Source organism: Bacillus rossius (genome assembly GCF_032445375.1).
Source record: "Bacillus rossius redtenbacheri isolate Brsri chromosome 4 unlocalized genomic scaffold, Brsri_v3 Brsri_v3_scf4_1, whole genome shotgun sequence".
NCBI classification, from domain to species: Eukaryota; Metazoa; Arthropoda; class Insecta; order Phasmatodea; family Bacillidae; genus Bacillus; species Bacillus rossius.
Genome location: NW_026962010.1, coordinates 22,616,245 through 22,632,151, shown reverse-complemented (window position 1 = coordinate 22,632,151; position 15,907 = coordinate 22,616,245). Strand labels below are relative to the sequence as shown.

Here is a 15,907-nt window from a genome sequence, read left to right as displayed (position 1 = left end):
CGAGAATTTTTTTTTTGGTACCGGTAACAACTCAATTTGGTATGGAAACTAAATTTGATATTGATAGTTGTATTTTTATATGTTGAACATTACACACACACCTCCATTATTTTAGTTTAAATGTTTTAAAAATACCAAACGCGTCTGCCCGTTTGGACGAAAAATGATTTGGCGGAACACAAAGCAAATACGATGCTATCATTAAGAGATATTAGACTAGCCGATAGTCAACCACCGAAAACCTTTATCAATAACCGAAACTGTGAATAAAAACTGTCATATGAAATTCCAATTTATCCTGAAAGAAAAACTGCCGTATTTAATTTTTTAAATTACGTAAGCGTAATACATAATAAAATACGTTCGAACCTAACCTACAAAATTGGTTTTGTTTACATACACGTTATTACGGTAAAGTTATTAAAAGCATTACCTTTAATTTAGTCATAATATTTTGTTCGGTAATGTTTAATAGCATACTGAAATGTTGATTATTACGGCAAAATACAAAATTTACTTTTTAATGAACAAAAGGGAATGGTGGTCATGCTGCCAGACTGAGTCTGTTTCGCTGTTCCGTTTCTTATTTCATTCCAATAAAAGACTGCGCAAGTCATGTGATTATTAAATGGACTGGAATGTAAAGGAATGGATTGAACACGCAGAACAATTCACGCCCTTGTATTACGTAAAATTACGTGAATGTGTGTGTTCAAACCCGTTGAAAAGGCAGAATAAATAGTTGTTCATCCCATTTCCTTTTCCACCTTTGTTTCACTCAGTCGTAAGACGTCACGAGTAATGAATCCCGCCAAAGCCTCACTAGTATCAATTTCTTTGTTTTCATTACAGTACTAGAGTTTCCCGTTTGCGCGAGCTACTCTGCGGGTATGAATAAATAATGTGACGCCTGTAAAATGTTATTAGGAATATAAGAATAATTTCCTAATACTGCTTTATCTCTAACTGCGGCGTAACCAAGTGGAAAAAAAAAGTGTTGCGGGAATATAACAGTTTAACAGAAGTAAACTTTGTTGTCAAATTAAACTTTGAGTTTACAGTAAAATGGAAGATGTGGACATATCAGTGTGGCAGTATTACACAAAAAGTGGCGATAAGTCAACGGGAACCACAATTAACATGTTAGCTACTAGACTTTTACCTAAGTGAGTGAATGTTTATTTATAATTTAGTGTAGGCTTACATAACGTGTGGTGCATGTCAGTTGTGCACAGGCAACTAAATTGACATTCTATATGATAAACAACAGTTTTATGTACAGAACAATATATTTTGAAAGTGATATCTACAGTAAATCTTGTTTTTTTTTTAAATTTCTCATTCTCGGCTCGTTTCTCGCGAGAAAAATATTTTCTTTCTCAAAAATTTCTCGAGGCCTGAATCTCATTCTCGCACAACCCTATTTGAAAGTAAAAAATAAACATTACTTTTTTAAAATAGATATGCTATTATATCCGTTATTATTTGTGTGAATCCTAAACTTCATCAAAAACTTTGGTTCAAACAATGTTTGATGAAATGAATTATTAACATAAAAAAATGGATTGAAATTAAAAGAAAATTCAAAACTTTCTTAGTATCAAATTTGTTTTAATCTATTTGAAACCATCTTAATTGGTGAAAAGCTAATTTTTATACAGTAGAATCTCGTTATAAAGTACATCAATAAAGCCTCAACTTTTATACTTAGTAATGAAAGTACTTTATTCTGAAAGTTACCTTTAAAATGTAGTATTTTTGAATTTTTAAAAATAAAGTAGAAGGGGATCAAATGTTACATTAGCATGGAAGCAAATATTTTTAAAACAACAAGAATTTAAAAAAAATTACTGAACTTAATACAGCAGCCTAAATTCTAGGCCTACATATACAAAATGACAAATGGGTTAAACTATTTTTCAGATATGTACATTTATTGGGATAGAATTCCCTCGTCATCTCCTAGGCGAAGTCTCTTGTGACCAGCAGATAAAGATGACTGTTCATACAGTTTAGTAATTTTTTTCGCGATCTTTTATTATTGTTGACAGTGTAGTGTGAACCAAACCAAATGACCGTGCCACATCTGCATTTTTCCTGCCTTTGTCAACTTCTTTTAAAATATCCACATTTTCCTTCAAAGTAAACTGCTTGCGTTTCTTTTTATCTTTTTGGCCATCCATCCTGATTAAAATATTCAATCAACAATATTGTTTTCCTCGTGCCACGTCAAACGTAAACAAACCTCTCATCCATAGATAACCATAGCTCCACACTAGTAGCGTGCGTTGAGAGCATGGCTGTGCCAGGCAACATTCCGACCTTCGTGGCAAAACAAAGCGTGTCGGCCATGTTGTGACACCAAACAGTTCAAAAATTAACCTGCATAAATTAAAATTTTTGGATTTTCTATTTTGTATATAATTTAAAATATAATTTTTATTTAACGTTTGTATCTGCGGTAATTGAAACTTTTAAAACGTGTTCTATAAATAACCAAAAGATGGCACAGCTAAAAACAATTGTCTTGTAGAGGGGCGAGACAGCAATTGATTGTTTAGATCGTCTCGTGCACTAAAGTGTGTGATCCATGGAGGAGGACAAATGGCGCGTTATACTGTACTATGATTCTATGAATCGTTGAGACAGTATTTGTTTACGTTTTATACTTGTTAACGATTCTTGAAAGTGATAAAAATTAATCGTAATGTACATTTATATTAAAGAACCCCTGCGCAAAATCAGTAACTGTTATGTAAAATTTTCCTGATAACTGGAAAAGAATGGTTGTTGTATTTAAAGGTAGTATACATTTTTAACGTTAAAGTGAAATATTTTTACGTTGTTTATATTGGTGTTTTGAGCGGGAATTTAAAATCATACGTTGAACTGAAAGATACGTTATTCTAAAGTACGTAGTAACGGAATTTCACTGTACACCTATGTAATTAGTACAAGGGACGAAAAATAGTGTTTGAAGGTAAAAATTAAATAATTGCCTTAGTTGGCTTATAATATGAAATTCATTCTAAGCTATTCAATGCTGTGATCTAAACTATTCAATGCTGGATACATGAGTTAAAAATATTTGTAATATTTTCACTGCATGGAAAATCAGAAAATATTTAATCGATCATTCTGTTATATTGGAGAACATAAATACATTATGTACATTAAGTTCTTAAAATGTTCCAGAAGTTTATAAAAGTTTTGAAAATACTTACATAATAAATACGTAGGTACTTCGAAATCTACCTACGTCTGTAGGCTGTGCCGAAAGGGATTTTTTGATATACATACTTCATAAAATTGTGAAAAAAATTGTAATTAACAATTCATGAGCCAACATACATTCAAATAATAATTTTAACTATAATTACATACAATGATTGTGATTGATTACAGCACTAATATATTACAGCTAAAATTTGCAAGAGAAATATTTTCCAATCAAAATAACTTTTGAACATTTTGATATTTGCAATTAATATGTTTAAAGAATATTCAGGCAATTTTTTTCCAACAAAATACAACCAATCTCTGTTAAACCTCGACATACTTCTCAAAAGCTGATTTAACACATGTTAGATCGAAAATGTTTGCAGCAAAATTTATGAAACTAGTAATAGTGACTTACATAAATGTGTGCTGTGAAAACTTAAGTCTGACAGTAAAGAAATTACACATAAAAAACATCACTGATTTTCTTACTTACCAGTAAAAATTAATAGTATTTGATATTTTATATTTTGCAAAAATAACTATGCAATGCTAAAAAAACAATATTAATAATCAAGACTGTAAAAGACACTAAGTAATCTGGCACTACACTCTAAATATGTACACAATGTTAAACATAACATGACGCTATGTTGCAACATACATGACAAACAGGGGGTTAAGCAGTCAAAGAGCAATGTACAGGCAAGGATCGACACCCGTCATTTCTCCGGAAAGGCGCCCGGCTCCAGGGTCTGGCTCTCGTCACTGGACGCATTCTTGCGGGCGTCCGGGACCCACAGGCCCGAGTCGACGCAGCGCTTCATGTGGTACACAGCCTCCTCCTCGGGCAAAGCCGCAATCGTCTGCTGGAGGAGCGGGATGTCCTGTGTCTCGAAGCACTTCTGCAGCTCCTACCACAACACAAACAACAGCGTTATGCAGGCGCAAGTGCGTCACTCCCGAGATTAATCAAAATCTGACGTGTCCTGAACTATTCTGGGCTGGAAACACACACTGGAACAAAAAGCTGGATTATGGGTTTTGTTACAATTAAATAACTTTCTGGCAAATTTCTGCTACTCTACTTATTTGTTGCATGCTGCCTCGCTCCACCTCCAACTCTCCCTTAAACTACACAAACTGTGGTCACTGAGGATAAGCACTGGCCATAAGCGGCCCGAGACACAGAATCTCCCCTAACACCCGGTTGACTTAGCAAACCTGCCTGAAAAAAGATTCCCTTATCCAATGTCTACAAGTTGGAAATCACAATCATAGCATAAATTTAATGTTACAAGATTGAACTCTGGTGGCTTCATGCTACCCTGTAGACGAGACGATACCGCTTCCAACAAGGATAGTACAGATGTAAGTTAACTTTGATGATTTCTGCTAACAAAAGAAACCAAAAGTCAATGAATCCTTGACGTTTGTAAATAAATAATGATTTTGATTCATTAGCTCTATCTTAAATACACTATGTGGAATTTGAACTGCTGAATCTAATAACCTCATCTGAGAACTAGTTTATAATACCACAATGATACCTCAGTTACGTGAAAATCTGCACCTTCTAATTAGCCTCGCACCCTTAATATTTAGACAATAAGGAAATATATTTGTTTGTTTAGAATAAGCCTTGCACTAAACTTCAAAAAAAAAAAAAAAACATTGTGACCAAACTTCAAGTTTCTATTAAATGTTTATTGTGGACTTAAGCTATCATTGAAAATTATAAATTGCCTTTATCATTTTCTGTAAAAGTAATAGTTTTTTTGGTACCAGTGTTAACATCTGCCAGTTTTATTTTCAGCACTCTTTAATAATCTTGCCGTAAGTGTCTACTAATTATATCAGGTAATAAATGTTTTATTCATTAACTGTGAATGATAACATCTCTAGCATGATGGATGCTAAGTCATGAATGTAAAATGGCTAGTGTCCACAACTGTTTTGTTTGCTGCAATGTGCGCCATTTATATCTCAGTCACAAACGTCCAAAATTAAAGCTATGTTGATCATAAACAAAATAAATTGGGAAATTGCTGAAATATCATACACAACAAATTCTAGCCTTTCTAAAAGATTTATTACAATTCATCACTACAAGACATAAAAACAATTGGGCAACAAATTGAGAAATTTATATTATTTATTTGTTGGGTATTATTTAGTTTTTGTCTTCTCTTTTAATGAATGTTCTATCATTATCAACCACACTTATTTTTATCATCTCACAGGTATTTATTTATTTCTGAAACCTAAGGCTATTTTTTAATAGAAAAAACAACAAACTTCAATAATTTTTCTTTAAAAATCCTTAAGGGGTACAGTGAAACTTTTTTTGATTGTAAATGTGCCCATCACACATTGTCATATAAAACACACTAAATTGTATTCATTTGATGAGAATATTTACATTAGTACACCTTCCACTACAATACTTACTGTTTACATAATATTTCACCTAATATTTGCAGTATACAACACGACCAAACAAAACACCGCTACAAAACTTTCAAGATAGAGCGAAAGAGAAGAGCTCGAGACTCACGGGAGGCAACGTCTCAAACACTTCAACGGGGTCAAGTCCTCCCGGCCCCAGCCGTTGCCTTCTCTCTTCCTCTTCTGCCTCCTTTATCTTCTCCTCCGCTCGCCGCCGTATGCGCGTCTTGAACTGGTCGCACTCATCGTCGAAGGAATTCTTGTACTCTGCCTCCGCCACCTGGATCCTTCACACAATCCATACACACTGCAATCCAAAAATGTATTTAGTTATCTGTTGGTAAATTAACAACTATTTTTTATTTCCCCCTCAAATACGGCCATTACCTTGCCTTTTAAAAACATTAAAAAATTCAATAGAAATTTTTCTTACATATTTCTAGGGATCACAACAAAAATATGTAAAAAAAAATTTAATACATCCTTCTCTATTACCATGTAATGTTTCTAGACTTTTTTGATGTCCGTTTTGAGAATCTACTATAGAAATTGAATTTACAAAATGCATTTTTGTGGATTGTAGCAAGAAATTATCACTTAGGACTTAACTGCATATTTTCGATGTGATGCACAATGTTTGCAGCGGCTAAATTTTGATATGTTACTAAGAAGCGTTGATTCTGCCACTGTACAAAAGTTAAGCTTAGGGATAATTTTTCATATATTAAAACCTTTGTTTCCTACCAGGGAAATTTGCCTCAGCTCTAGCACCTTCAGCACCGCCAGAGTACAGTAAACACAACGACGTTCAAAAGGTTTTAGCAATCAGATTGAGTTTGAGAGATTCTTAACAAATATACCATTTTAAAGCTTACGAAATAAGCAACCAGTTTTATTTAAGCAATTTTCATGTAATCTGTATTTTCATTCGCTGTGAATTTGAGTAAGATTTTTCTTAATCATTTCATTAAATAGTATATATTTTTTAAAATTTTTATTGTCATGTTAAATAATTTTTTTAGATTATTTTGGCTTGTTTTATTAGAGGTGTACAATAATTACATTTATGGAATGCATTATTACTGAGCACTGCAAGAAGCTATTATTTAAGACTGAACTGTACGTTTTCGGTGTGATATACATGTTACTAGAAAACTCTGATATTACCATTGTACTAAATTTCAGTTTGAGGCAAATTTTTCCCAGAATAAAAAAAAACCTTGATTTTGTGGGAGCGAAAGTCACCCCAAAGAGAAGGGGAAGTGGCGGACCCAGGAGGGGCAGAGGTGGACTGATGTAGCACAGCAGTGGCGTACCCACTGCCCACAGGAGCATTGGTGGACATACGTAGTGTGGCAGTCACTCACTCAATAAATGATCACAGTAAATTTAAATAAAAAGGTTTTAATAGCTGGCACAGGTAAGAATAGTCACTGTAACAACACTATCGATATTTCACACCATTCATGCACAATGAGCAGTGAGTAGTAGCCTTCCATAACAACACACGGGTACATCAGCTAGTTACTCAATAAGATAAACTTGTAGAGCTGGGCGGGATAGAGAACTTTGGTTTCCACAAAAAAAGTTTTAAAAATTGATAAGAGGCAGATAGTTATTACAAAAATACCACACAAAATGACTAAATTAATTTTTTTTGTAATCACCACAAAATTAAAATGATCTTAGTTATTAGCAAATAGTGACAAAAATAGTTCATATTTACATTTTCGAATTTAGTTCTTCACTTGTTTTAGTTATTTATGATGGTCACGTAACCATCTGACAATATTACAAAGTACAAACACATTAACAACAAACAATGGCATGAACCTGGCACTTCAATTATATTTGTGTCTGTTTATTTTGCTTTCAGGTCAAAAGTTGCAACATTTACAGCGTTGTAGATAAATGCAGCAAGTAAGCTATTTCTGAGTAAACAATGTGGTGGATCATTCGTAACTGTTCATTTGAACACTGTTTCTACAATCGTGTTCACATTTTGTAGATAACATATGAGTTCCCGTATTTTTTGTTGATGTAGTCTGGTTGAGGACAATTTTTTTTTCCATTTATCCATACATAATACAAAACAACTACACTAGAGTCCCGTTATAGCGAGGTGTCACGGTTCCGGGTTTGATCCTCGCTATAACCGTGTCCTCGCTATAACCGAATTGGACAAATTTTGGCCCCCAAAAAATAAAAATTAACCGAAAATAGCATAAAAATTGTGTTTAAACCTGTATAATTGGAAAATAACATGTTATATTAACGAAATCTTAATTTCTGTGAGCAGATGTGTGAATTCTCTTTAAAACGATACCCCATAAGTACGGATGCGATCACCGATTGCGTCAAAATAACCAGAATACCCTACCACGCCACGTAAGTATAGCATCTCAGCCCGCGGCCGACGCAGCATTGTCCTGCTATCTATTGCCGACGCGGGCTGTCTGCTGGCAGCCATGTTGGTTCGGGATGTTGATAACAGGTAGTGCTAGTGTAGCGCGGCGATTTAATTCCTTACAAAAAAGCAGGAGTGCGGCTGCGGCAACGCACGTACGCCTCAAACGAAATAGTCGCTGGAAAACTATACTTTTTCATTTAAAGAAACCTGTCAACTTTGGGATTAAACTCAAACCATCACCACCCCTTTCCCGGACAAATACCCCAACAACTGACCGAAACAAAAGTTACAAGAAAACTGTCCTAGCGATTCGGAAATAAATACGGTAGTGCCTACTAGAGGTGTAAAAGTAACGAAAAAATGTGTACCCGTATGTATTCGTTACTATAACAATTAGTACTCGTTACTATCGTTACGTTACTCGTTTCTTCTGATACCGCATAATTTGCTATGTTATGTTGTAGCAACGAATCCAGTCGTATTGCGTACGCGTGCAGTATGACGTCGCGTAAATAATAATAAATAGAATATAAACAATTAATAGTTGTTAACCAAGAAACAATTAAATCTCATTAGAGCGGCTTTTTAATATTATCTCTTTTAAGATAACAAAAAAAATGTGAAAATATACGCGATTATAAAAACAAAAACATACATATTTCTAATTTGTAAAAAATACTTTCTTACGTTGTTTCTGTTCCAATCTCAAACTTTGTCTACACACGGCAGACGGCACAGATAACTAACGGAAGTTTGATAAAAGAAAGAAAGGACGGGATTCTATTTTTAAAGCCACGCACTTAGGTGGCGACTGCACGGCTGAAGAATGTGACAGGCGTCAACGCCGCAAGATGTCTAGTGGCGAGCGAGAGGGGTGGAGATAAAGCAGACAAATAACAAAAGCGCGCTTCAAGCGATCACGCCGTAAATTCCTCAAAAATACCTCGTTATAGCCGTGTTCTCGCTATTACCGTGCTCGCTATAACGAGATTCTACTGTAATTCATCTCACACTTTTAATTAGTATTATTATTCACGGGCCCTGATTGTGCCGCTACCATTTCACAAGAGTAGTGAAATAAGTTTGATTATCTATTGTATGTTTCAAATGCTGGATAAAGTGGTTGTTTAAGATCGTACCAATAAATGTTTTTACGCTATTGTTAATAGTTTTGAAATGGAAATGCTAAAATGGTGCCGTATTGGTTGTGTAAATGTATTTACTTGAAAATAGTTACAGCAGTACTGACACATGGGCATGAATAACTGGAATAAACAAATACTGGAAAATTGCAATTTTCACCTCAACGTTTTGGAAAAGATACATTCCGTATTTCCCAAAATAATTGGAATCCTGCTCAGCTATAATCTAAGTGCTTTAACAGGAGAACCCAAATATACATTTCAGTGTTCTCACTTGCTGAAGAATGAGGAAACGCATGCTCGGGGATCGACATCTAGTTGCTTCGCCAACTCCAGGATGTACTGCATACAGATGCATTGGTGGGCAACATGTTCCATCAGTTCACCTTTCTGAAAGAGGAAAACACACAAGTGTTAACAACTGCACTGAATACAAGAAATGGCCGAAAGCAAAGTGGTGGGGATTTCGCATCTACAGCCCAGCACAGAAGCAAACTTTAGTTGTGTGCACTACTTTTTTGTACACAGCTTACAATGTTTCCTTCCGAGTGTTCCATTTCCACTGGCTCCTGTGTGTGTTGACTGCACATACTGTTAAGTATTACTATTCTTATAATGTGCAATTTGTGAGATATCAATTGAAATACAGCTTATAAAAAAAACATACAGCCTGAAGTAATTTTAATGTTGCAGGGCTTAAATATTATTTTCTGGTTTGCTTTGAAAATGAAAGTGTAAACAGAACAGACCCTTATCCTTGCATAGAGAAAATAAAATACAAAATTAATTTATGTCAAAACAGTGTTCAAGCATGATATTTACATCAAGAACAAGAAGAAAAAAAGCAGACTAATTTGTAGATCTGTGGGTGAAAGAGAAACTAAATTTGTTTTCCTTCTTTGCAACGTGCGCTTCGGCATTCAGACGCCCGCCGGCTCCTCCCCTTCCCTCGTTCCTCTTAAAGCCCCCTCCCGCACTCCCTCGTGACGTCTGCGTGATTTAGGCGCCTCCTTCCAGGCCTACTGAATGTGACACTAGCGCCATCTGGATTTTTTATTAGGGATGGGATTTTCGAATCTTGGATTCGTCGAATATACCGAATCCTATGGATTCGAGGATTCGTAGGATCCGAGGTGGGTTTTTAAGAGTTTTAGGTAGTAATTGATAATTGTAGTGCTGGGCGAAGTTTGAAAATTTAGAACCGAACCGAACCCTTACGTTCGGTTCGGTTCGAAACCTTTTAAAATATATTCGAAAAACCGAACGATCGTTTAAAAAAAATACGTTTTTCTAATTTTCTAACCCCCATTTGAGACCATTCACAAAACAGCTCAACAAAATTCTATTACTTGTAATATTCCGACTTTTATCGCATAATCGTCGCCTCAACAGTTTCAAGCGCAGACAAAATAAAAATAAAATTATGAATCGTCGCATAACTCGCATAGCATTTTTTCATATGGGCGCGCTTTGTTTTATGATTACTTTAGAGAATTTTGTATGCATTTGTCGTACTACGTAATATAAACTATCGTACAAATGCCAAAGGTATTGTATATTATACCTTTAACTATAGTGCGTGTACGAGAAGTGTTGTAAAATCACCAAAGATTGCGTACCCCATACGTTAAACTAAAGCGCATGTACGAGAACTCTCGTATTTCGGCAAAACTAACGTGATCAAGTTAACACAAGACAAATGCGGTAGGAAATGATTACGTAAATTACGTATTTTAAATTACTGGGATGTATTTATTTTCTTTGGCCTTTTTGGTTTAAACAGTCAGGTAATGAAAATATTAATTTAATCTTGTGTATTAAAAGTACTGGTCCAGTAAATGTTACAGTACGGTACTAAGTTGACTAGCGTAGTCGCGGCAGCCATCATTATTTCTCGTGTTTTCTTTTTTCCGACGCAAATTTCTATAACCACACTTTTTACGTTACGTTTACAATATTATTGTTCTTGAGGTGATTTGCGATGAGCAGGCTAACGTCGTTTAAGTTTTCCAAATGGAGAAAAGATAATGACGACCCGGATGACCCAGAACCACCCCAAAAAAAACCGTCTAAAGTTTCTTCTAACGAGCAGCATTCTTCCAAGAAAACAGCAACTGCAGACAGCGGGTTTTGTAATGTAGATAGGTAACTTAATTCACATTCGCCTTTTTTTGATGTCCTATTAAAAAGTTTTACTTATTAAAAATGTTAGGTTATGTCTACCACAAAAATATGTTATGTGGCCTTATGCTGAATGTTCGACTGAGGTGAAGTTAGATTCGAATCTCAGATTCGTTTTCCAACGCGTACCATAATTATAGTACACCACGATAAAACCGAACGAAAATTATCCCGCGCTTCAGTGCAAGAAGGACATAAGGAAATAATATGAAATTATGTATTTATCAAGAAAAATTTATTATAAACAAATTAAATAATTATAAACACTTGGAAAAAAATTAATATAATTATAAAACCGGGGGAACGGGGTATATAAAATACGTTTTAAAAAGTTTACTGCACCATATAGAGAACAGTTTAGTAAGCAATTATCACTGCCAAATTGCCGAAAACGGCAAGTTAAAGAAGTTATTCAATGTGATTTGAATAACGTACCCTATAGAGAAGTACCTCACCTTAAAATGCACACATTTGAGTAAAATTCAAAATATAAGATTCGTTTTGACAGAGGTTTCTGCTCCATGTACAGCCTTGTCAAATTACCAATATTCACTAACAATGTGTGGATATAGCCAACTTCAAGCCGTTTTTTAAGGTGACTCGCATTGCGTACCCTATAGAGACGTACCTCACCTTAAAAAGCACACATTTGAGTAAAATATTGCATATCAGATTCGATTTGACAGAGGTTTGTGCTCCATGTACAGCCCTGTCAAAATACCAATATTCACTGACATAGTGTGGATATTGCCAAGTACAAGCCGTTTTTTAAGGTGACTCGACTTGCGTACCCTATAGAGACGTACCTCACCTTAAAAAGCACACATTTGAGTAAAATATAGCATATCAGATTCGTTTTGACAGAGGTTTCTGCTCCATGTACAGCCCTGTCAAAATACCAATATTCACTGACATAGTGTGGATATTGCCAAGTTCAAGCCGTTTTTTAAGGTGCTCCACTTGCGTACCGTATAGAGACGTACCTCACCTTAAAAAGCACACATTTGAGTAAAATATTGCATATCAGATTCGTTTTGACAGAGGTTTGTGCTCCATGTACAGCCCTGTCAAAATACCAATATTCACTGACATAGTGTGGATATTGCCAAGTTCAAGCCGTTTTTTAAGGTGACTCGACTTGCGTACCCTATAGAGACGTACCTCACCTTAAAAAGCACACATTTGAGTAAAATATAGCATATCAGATTCGTTTTGACAGAGGTTTCTGCTCCATGTACAGCCCTGTCAAAATACCAATATTCATTGACATAGTGTGGATATTGCCAAGTTCAAGCCGTTTTTTAAGGTGACTCGACTTGCGTACCGTATAGAGACGTACCTCACCTTAAAAAGCACACATTTGAGTAAAATATTGCATATCAGATTCGTTTTGACAGAGGTTTGTGCTCCATGTACAGCCCTGTCAAATTACCAATATTCACTGACAATGTGTTGATATTGCCAACTTCAAGGCGTTTTTTAAGGTGACTCGAATTGCGTACCCTATAGAGACGTACCTGACCTTAAATAGCACACATTTGAGTAAAATAAAGCATATCAGATTCGTTTTGACAGAGGTTTCTGCTCCATGTACAGCCCTGTCAAAATACCAATATTCACTTACATAGTGTGGATATTGCCAAGTTCAAGCCGTTTTTTAAAGTGACTCGACTTGCGTACCGTATAGAGACGTACCTCACCTTAAATAGCACACATTTGAGTAAAATATTGCATATCAGATTCGTTTTGACAGAGGTTTCTGCTCCATGTACAGCCCTGTCAAAATACCAATATTTACTGACATAGTGTGGATATTGCCAAGTTCAAGCCGTTTTTTAAGGTGACTCGACTTGCGTACCGTATAGAGACGTACCTCACCTTAAAAAGCACACATTTGAGTAAAATATTGCATATCAGATTCGTTTTGACAGAGGTTTGTGCTCCATGTACAGCCCTGTCAAATTACCAATATTCACTGACAATGTGTTGATATTGCCAACTTTAAGGCGTTTTTTAAGGTGACTCGAATTGCGTACCCTATAGAGACGTACCTGACCTTAAATAGCACACATTTGAGTAAAATATAGCATATCAGATTCGTTTTGACAGAGGTTTCTGCTCCATGTACAGCCCTGTCAAAATACCAATATTCACTTACATAGTGTGGATATTGCCAAGTTCAAGCCGTTTTTTAAGGTGACTCGACTTGCGTACCGTATAGAGACGTACCTCACCTTAAAAAGCACACATTTGAGTAAAATATTGGATATCAGATTCGTTTTGACAGAGGTTTGTGCTCCATGTACAGCCCTGTCAAATTACCAATATTCACTGACAATGTGTTGATATTGCCAACTTCAAGGCGTTTTTTAAGGTGACTCGAATTGCGTACCCTATAGAGACGTACCTGACCTTAAATAGCACACATTTGAGTAAAATATTGCATATCATATTCGTTTTGACAGAGGTTTCTGCTCCATGTACAGCCCTGTCAAAATACCAATATTCACTGACATAGTGTGGATATTGCCAAGTTCAAGCCGTTTTTTAAGGTGACTCGACTTGCGTACCCTATAGAGACGTACCTCACCTTAAAAAGCACACATTTGAGTAAAATATAGCATATCAGATTCGTTTTGACAGAGGTTTGTGCTCCATGTACAGCCCTGTCAAATTACCAATATTCACTGACAATGTGTTGATATTGCCAACTACAAGGCGTTTTTTAAGGTGCCTCGAATTGCATACTTTATAGAGACGTACCTGACCTTAAATAGTACACATTTGAGTAAAATATAGCATATCAGATTCGTTTTGACAGAGGTTTCTGCTCCATGTACAGCCCTGTCAAAATACCAATATTCACTGACATAGTGTGGATATTGCCAAGTTCAAGCCTTTTTTTAAGGTGACTCGACTTGCGTACCGTATAGAGACGTACCTCACCTTAAAAAGCACACATTTGAGTAAAATATTGCATATCAGATTCGTTTTGACAGAGGTTTCTGCTCCATGTACAGCCCTGTCAAAATACCATTATTCACAGACATAGTGTGGATATTGCCAAGTTCAAGCCGTTTTTTAAGGTGACTCGACTTGCGTACCGTATAGAGACGTACCTCAACTTAAAAAGCACACATTTGAGTAAAATATTGCAAATCAGATTCGTTTTGACAGAGGTTTGTGCTCCATGTACAGCCCTGTCAAATTACCAATATTCACTGACAATGTGTTGATATTGCCAACTTCAAGGCGTTTTTTAAGGTGACTCGACTTGCGTACCGTATAGAGACGTACCTCACCTTAAAAAGCACACAATTTGAGTAAAATATTGCCTATCAGATTCGTTTTGACAGAGGTTTCTGCTCCATGTACAGCCCTGTCAAAATACCAATATTCACTGACATAGTGTGGATATTGCCAAGTTCAAGCCTTTTTTTAAGGTGACTCGACTTGCGTACTGTATAGAGATGTACCTCACCTTAAAAAGCACACATTTGAGTAAAATATAGCATATCAGATTCGTTTTGACAGAGGTTTCTGCTCCATGTACAGCCCTGTCAAATTACCAATATTCACTGACAATGTGTTGATATTGCCAACTACAAGGCGTTTTTTAAGGTGCCTCGAATTGCGTACCCTATAAAGACGTACCTGACCTTAAATAGCACACATTGGAGTAAAATATAGCATATCAGATTCGTTTTGACAGTGGTTTCTGCTCCATGTACAGCCCTGTCAAAATACCAATATTCACTGACATAGTGTGGATATTGCCAAGTTCAAGCCGTTTTTTAAGGTGACTCGACTTGCGTACCGTATAGAGACGTACCTCACCTTAAAAAGCACACATTTGATTAAAATATTGCATATCAGATTCGTTTTGACAGAGGTTTGTGCTCCATGTACAGCCATGTCAAAATACCAATATTCACTGACATAGTGTGGATATTGCCAAGTTCAAGCCGTTTTTTAAGGTGACTCGAATTGCGAACCGTATAGAGACGTACCTCACCTTAAAAAGCACACATTTGAGTAAAATATTGCATATCAGATTCGTTTTGACAGAGGTTTTTGCTCCATGTACAGCCCTGTCAAAATACCAATATTCACTGACATAGTGTGGATATTGCCAAGTTCAAGCCGTTTTTTAAGGTGACTCGACTTGCGTACCGTATAGAGACGTACCTCACCTTAAAAAGCACACATTTGAGTAAAATATTGCATATCAGATTCGTTTTGACAGAGGTTTGTGCTCCATGTACAGCCCTGTCAAATTACCAATATTCACTGACAATGTGTTGATATTGCCAACTACAAGGCGTTTTTTAAGGTGCCTCGAATTGCATACTTTATAGAGACGTACCTGACCTTAAATAGTACACATTTGAGTAAAATATAGCATATCAGATTCGTTTTGACAGAGGTTTCTGCTCCATGTACAGCCCTGTCAAAATACCAATATTCACTGACATAGTGTGGATATTGCCAAGTTCAAGCCGTTTTT

The 15,907-nt window shown here is 35.8% G+C and overlaps 1 protein-coding gene across 2 annotated transcripts in view; it reads right to left on the bottom strand.

Moving 5' to 3' along the window:
- Positions 1 to 3,309: 3,309 nt before the first annotated feature.
- LOC134541568 (hsp90 co-chaperone Cdc37) overlaps positions 3,310 to 15,907 on the bottom strand; it is a 70,909-nt gene continuing 58,311 nt past the window's right edge. For both annotated transcript variants that reach the window (XM_063385083.1, XM_063385084.1), the window contains exons 5-7: positions 9,494 to 9,609; positions 5,777 to 5,954; positions 3,310 to 4,133 (exon numbers count right to left, since the gene is read on the bottom strand). In XM_063385083.1, the coding sequence (XP_063241153.1) occupies positions 3,942 to 4,133; positions 5,777 to 5,954; positions 9,494 to 9,609 (486 nt within the window). In that variant the 3' untranslated portion in view covers positions 3,310 to 3,941. The remainder of the gene's footprint in view (positions 4,134 to 5,776; positions 5,955 to 9,493; positions 9,610 to 15,907) is intronic.